This window comes from Bidens hawaiensis, unplaced genomic scaffold, assembly GCF_021521415.1.
Source record: "Bidens hawaiensis isolate Kalapana, Puna unplaced genomic scaffold, B.hawaiensis_p1.1 tig00001143_1, whole genome shotgun sequence".
Taxonomy (NCBI): Eukaryota; Viridiplantae; Streptophyta; class Magnoliopsida; order Asterales; family Asteraceae; genus Bidens; species Bidens hawaiensis.
Genome location: NW_027491065.1, coordinates 100,629 through 106,890, shown reverse-complemented (window position 1 = coordinate 106,890; position 6,262 = coordinate 100,629). Strand labels below are relative to the sequence as shown.

The window sequence follows — 6,262 nt, the reverse complement described above, 5'->3', positions numbered from 1 at the left end:
AGAGAGAGAATATTATTGCTCTGAAATCAAGATTACAAAAAAAAAATAAAAACAAACAAGCTATACATATAAGCTATCATATGTGGCGCATATGTTGGGCTCATAACATATGCGCCGCATATGTTGATGATTCCAACATATGCGCTTACCCCCCCCCCCCCCCCTCAAGTTGGAGGTTGAGAAAACCCCAACTTGCACAAAAGCTCATGAAAATAAGGACCGGGTAAGCTCTTGGTGAATAAATCTGCAAGTTGGTCAGCAGTCTTCGTATGTATCAAATTGATGAGACCCTCTTGTAATTTCTCTCAAAAAAAATGGCAATCGATCTCGATATGTTTTGTGCGTTCATGAAAGACTGGGTTCTTGGCAATGTAAATTGCAGATTCGCTATCATACTTGAGTTTAATCAGAGTAATACCAGGAACATTAAACTCAGTAAGAATTCGAGTTAACCAAGCAAGCTCAGCGGTGACACGACGAAGCGATCGATACTCAGCTTCAGCAGAACTTAAGGAAACAGTGGGTTGTTTCTTAGACTTCCAAGAAATTGGAGAACCACCAAGAGAAACATAAAACACACTCACCGATCGTTGTGTATTAGGGCATGCTACCCAATCAGAATTACACAAAGCCTGTAATCAAAAGAAGGATTGTTATTGAAAAATAATCCTTGAGAAACCGTACCCTTTACATAAGAAAGGGTATGAAGAGCTGCATGCCAATGAGGAAGCCTCGGATCTTGCATGAATTGACTTAAGAACTGAACAACAAAAGGAAATATCAGGTCTTGTATGTGTAAGATAATTGAGTTTCCTGACAAGCTTCCTGTATTGTAAAGGATGATCAATAGCAAGACCCTCATGAACCTTGAGCTGGAGATGATGAGGTAATGGGGAATTACTAACAGAAATATTGGAAATATCAAATTCTGATAGCATATCTCGAGCACATTTGTGTTGAGACATAATCACCCCATTAGTAGTAAAGAATCTCCATGCCCAAAAAGTAATTAAGACGCCCCAAATCTTTAATCTTGAAAGAGGAATCCAGAAAAGCCTTAAGATTATTGATTTCCTCCAAATTGTTCCCAGTTATCAAAATGTCATCAACATATACAGCGAATAAACCACAGAAGATCCCATAGATTTAGAAAATAAAGAATGATCATTTTGAGAACTCATATACCCTCTTGTCTTCAGAGCAGACGACAATTTTCCATACCATTGGCGGGAAGCCTGCTTTAAACCATATAACGATTTCTGAAGCTTAAGCACCTGACGATTAGGTAGCTCCATACTAGGGGGTGGTAGCATATAAATCTCTTCATCTAGATCCCCATGAAGAAAGGAATTATTAACATCAAGTTGAAAAAGAGGCCAACTCCGTTTGGTAGCAACAGCAACAAGACTACGAATAGTAATCATTTTAACAACAGGAGAAAAGGTCTCATTATAATCAATCCCTTCTTTTTGAGTATCTTCTCTCACTACCAATCGGGCTTTACAACGGTCAATCGTTCCATTTGCACGGTGTTTAACTTTAAACACCCATTTTCTATTAATAGCCTTCTACCCAGGAGGAAGATCAAGAACAAACCAAGTACTAGTATTCTCAAGAGCCTAAAAATTCCGCTTTCATGGCATCTTGCTATGCAGGAATAGTTGCAGCTTCTTTATACGAAGTAGGCTCATGTAAATCTAGAATAGCTGAAGTGAGAGTTTGACTGGAAGGAAGAAGTTGAGATGCAGAACAAGAGATAGAAGAGGAACAGGAATTAGTGATAGTGTGTAAGCAATGATGAGAAGAATCAGAATGATTACAGACATAATCATTCAAATAAGAAGGAGGAACAGAAGTTCTGGTTGACCTTCTAACAGTTGGTTCATTAGAAGGAGAAACAGTAGTATTAAGAGGAGAGGAAGAATTAGGAATCGAATTGAGGTCTGTATGAGAAGCGGAAGTAGGAGAAGGGTCATCAAAGAATCAATTGATGAGATCAATAGATGGAAAAATAAAACGTTCCTTTGAGTTTGTGATAGATGGAAATAAAGCTTCAAAGAAAATTACATCTCTTAATATGATGATCTTATGTGTATCAAGATCATATAATCAATAAGCCTTCTTACCAAGAGGATATCCCAGAAAAACACAGGGAACAGCCTTGGGTTTGAATTTGTCTCTTCCATGACTCAAAGTGGAAGGATAAGCAAGACAACCAAAAGACTTTATGTGATCATAAGAAGGAAGCTTCCCTGTTAAAACCTCATATGGGGTTTTATTGTTAAGGATTTCAGTGGGAAATCGATTGATTAAATTTGTTGCTGTTAAACCACAGTCACCCCAAAACTGAACAGGAAGTTTAGATTGAAACATTAAAGCTCTTGATGTTTCAAGCAAATGTTTATGCTTTCTTTCAACTATACCATTTTGTTGTGGGACAGCTACACACGTTGTCTGATGAATAATGCCTTTGCTTAATAAGTAAGCATGCTGAACAAGCCCAGTTCCAAGTTCAAAAGCATTATCAGACCGAATGCATCTGACGGTGGTGCCAAACTGATTGCTAACCATATCAATGAATGATTGAAGAATATGAAAAGCATTGCTTTTAGTGGAAAGCAAATGTGTCCAAGTGGTTCTGCTATAATCATCCACAATGGTTAAAAAATATCTGAAGCCATTATAAGTAGTTGTATGATAAGGCCCCCAAACATCAATATTAATTACCATAAAAATTTTGTTAGTAGAAGTAGAGCTAATAGGAAATGGCAATTTATGTTGTCTTGCCTTGGGAAAAATATCACAATGATAGATAGATTTGAAAGATGAATTAGAAATGAAAGATAGCTGTTTCAATTTGTAAACTGGCAAGTGTCCTAGACGATTATGCCAAGTTTCAACAGTTACAACAAAATTACATGTTATATTTGAAAGAAAAGAACTATAAGCAAAATTATTGGTTGCTTCAAGAAGATAAAAACCGTTAAGCATCTCACCAAGAACTAGATGGCTCTTCAGAAAAAGGGCCTGTAAAACACAATTGTTTTTAGAAAAAGAGCAGTACCATCAGTATCATAACATAATCTTGAAACAGAAAGAAGATTATTTCTAAAATGTGGTACGAAAAGAACTTTGGACAAAGAAAGTTTATCAGTTAAAGGAACAATCCCATACTAATGATCAGTAAAATTGGTGCCATTAGGAAGAGTGATAAAAATTGGATTTTGCGAAAAGGAAACTCTTGAAAACAAATTTTGATCATGACACATATGATCATTTGCACCAGTGTCAATAATACATTTTGAAGAAAATTTAGAAGAATTGCAAGACATTATACCTCGGAAAGAGTCATGATTGATGGTTGTGGCGTTGTTGGTAGCAGTAGGGGTCCCATATTGAAGTTTGTTTTGCTGCAACAAAACCATCAAATCATGGTATAGTTTCTGGGTGATTCCTTGCTGATCAGATTGATCACTTGTTCCTTGATCCTCAGCAAGATAAGCAAATTTCTTTCCTTTGTTGAATTTGAAGTCTTTTGGGAATCCAATCAACTTGTAACACTTATTCACAGAATGTCCATTTCTTTTACAATGAGTACACACCAAGGTTCGTCTATTTTCTCCATTTCCACCACTCACAGGTCCTCCAGTATTAACATGCATAGAAGTAGAGGAAGCGATGAAATCAGTGGTGGTGGTGTGGATTACTCTCTGTTTCTCATCTTGTATCAAGATCCCATAAGCACGATCAATAGAAGGGAGGGGCTGCATCATCAGAATATTACTTCTAATCATATCATAATTTGGATTCAGTCCAACAAGGAATTGAATAAGCCTTTGATCCTCCTCTCGCTTGACAAAGACATGAGAAGCCCCACACGTGCAAGGAGGAATAGAGTTGATAGCATTTAACTCATCCCAATTGGATTTCATTTTTGAAAAATAAGTAGCAATATCACTACTTCCTTGAGAGATTTGACAAAGATTCTTGTGAAGTTGATAAACTCTAGCACCGTTTGCTTGGCCATATCTAGAGTTAAGCTCATTCCAAAGTATTTGAGCTGTTTCAGCATACAGAACACTATCACGAATGTGGTGATTAAGATTGTTAAGGATTCAAGAAGTAACCATATCATTGCATCTTTGTCAATATGCAAGATTCGGTTGAGTAGCAGGCATGGTGACGGTGTTATTAACAAAGCCCAATTTGTTCTTAGTTGAAATAGCAATAGTCATTGCTCTTTTCCAGGCTCCAAAACCATTTCCATCAAAGAATTTCGATACAAGTATCATGCCTGGATGATCGGATGGATGAAGGTAAAGAGGGTTAGATGAATCAAGTGTGAGATTTTAAACGAAGGAAGTGTTAGGGACTTCCATTTAGGAAAGCACAGAAAAACGAAGAAAGAATGATAAACTTATGCGCTGAGAAAAGGACCAAAAAGACACTTATGCGCCGCATAACATATGCGGCGCATATGTTAAGTATGAAGACATATGCGCTGGACAAAGATATGCGCTGGTCAAAGATATACGCTGGACTTATGCGGCGCATATGTCTAAGACATATGCGCTAGAATGAACAGAAACAAAAAATGACATTTTGATTGGATTTTGATTGAATTTGTGGACAAAACTTGGTAGGGTTTGACACGAATGAATAAGGAACAATTGGTGAAAGAATGAAGAAATTTTGACTGTGAAAACAACGATAAAAGATCAAAAGAGACTAAAAGAAGGTATATATGAAATAAACGAGATGAAGACCAGCTGAAAAGAAGAAGAAAAAAGAAGAGAATGATCAAAAGATTAAGAAACAACTGAAAACAACTGATGAAGCAAGAAAACACCGAAGAAAAGATTGAAAATCCGGTTTAAAACAAATAGCATGCCTTAATAACCATGCTCTGATACCATGTAATCGTATAAAGACGATAACATGATAAAACGAAAAGAAGAAGAAAGAATATCATTGCTCTGAAATCAAGATTATAAAACGAATGGAAAAACGAGCTATATATATAAGCTATCATATGCGGTTGCATAACATATGCGCCGCATATGTTGATAATTCCAACATATGCGCTCACATATTAACACAACAACCTTTTTGGCTTTGTTTTTTGGAACTATAACACAACAATGATCCACGCCCTATTTATTTATTTATTGTTGCCTAGATCAAAACTTCTGTGAGGATCAAGCACACCTTTTGGATCTTGCTTGTGTCTTGCAAAAATAAACACAGCAGCCCTAAAAAAAAAGAGTGTGAGGTTTTAGATATCCAAAACAAACGAATGGCTCACCGTTAATCTAATTTCGAGTTGTTTCATTCAAATTGAACAGTCCACTGTTAATCTACAATCTGTTCGGTACCAGAATCACAATGCACAACACTTCAAGTTATAACTTTGAACAAATGCAAACAAACCGCTGTCAATTCTTACTTGCATTGATGCAATAAATTAATAAAAACAATTCATGAATTGGACGTGATTAACAATTTACAATTAATCGATTGATTGCAAAATGACAAACCCTATTTTTCTTTCGTGCCTTGCCGAAACAGAATTCGAATCCCAAAATCGAATCCAATATTCGACAAATAAGAACCATACTATTTGTTCAACCCAAACACATTTTCTAAATTAAAGTTCACAACAGCACTTGAAATTTGGAAATTTAAAAATCAATATTACAGACTCGCTGCAATTAATTCGATCTTCCTTCCCAAAAACAGATATTGAAGAACAATCAGCAATGAATTGATAAACTTGCACTTGAATTTCATTGAATATGGTCATACAAATGATCGATCAATTACAGACACTTCTTGGGTTTTTATAATCCCAATTTTCAATCTGACTCGCCGTTTAACACACGACATAACTGTTAGACTTTGACACAATTACGTACTGTTACAAACGAGAGCTCTTCTTCTTTTGTTTTTCTTTTAGGTATAATGACCAAAATGTGCATTTTTGACCAGTAAATGTAGATAAAATGTCCATTTGATCAACCAACATAGAAAATATCCACCCAAAATTTCTCCTTCGATCACTTTCTAATCATTACACAATGTGATTTTTAATCAACCAGATTCCACCAGAGGTCATAAAACCACTGGGTCGCTTGTTATTTTCAAGAAAAAAAATCATTGGAGCTGACAAGATTATTTAGACGTCTGAAGATATTATTTTGGCTTCGACGAGATTTATTTTGACATCAGATTTTTTTGGCTTCTAATAAGATTTTTTTGGCTT

At 35.9% G+C, this 6,262-nt stretch overlaps 1 protein-coding gene across 1 annotated transcript; it reads right to left on the bottom strand.

The window, feature by feature from the left end:
• Positions 1-2,109: 2,109 nt before the first annotated feature.
• On the bottom strand, positions 2,110-3,932 carry LOC143560607 (uncharacterized). Its single transcript, XM_077048883.1, has 3 exons — positions 3,338-3,932; positions 2,997-3,027; positions 2,110-2,641 (listed from the first exon to the last, which is right to left on the bottom strand). The coding sequence occupies exons 1-3, from the start codon at positions 3,930-3,932 to the stop codon at positions 2,110-2,112; spliced, it is 1,158 nt and encodes a 385-aa protein (XP_076904998.1).
• Between the last annotated feature and the right edge of the window lie 2,330 nt (positions 3,933-6,262).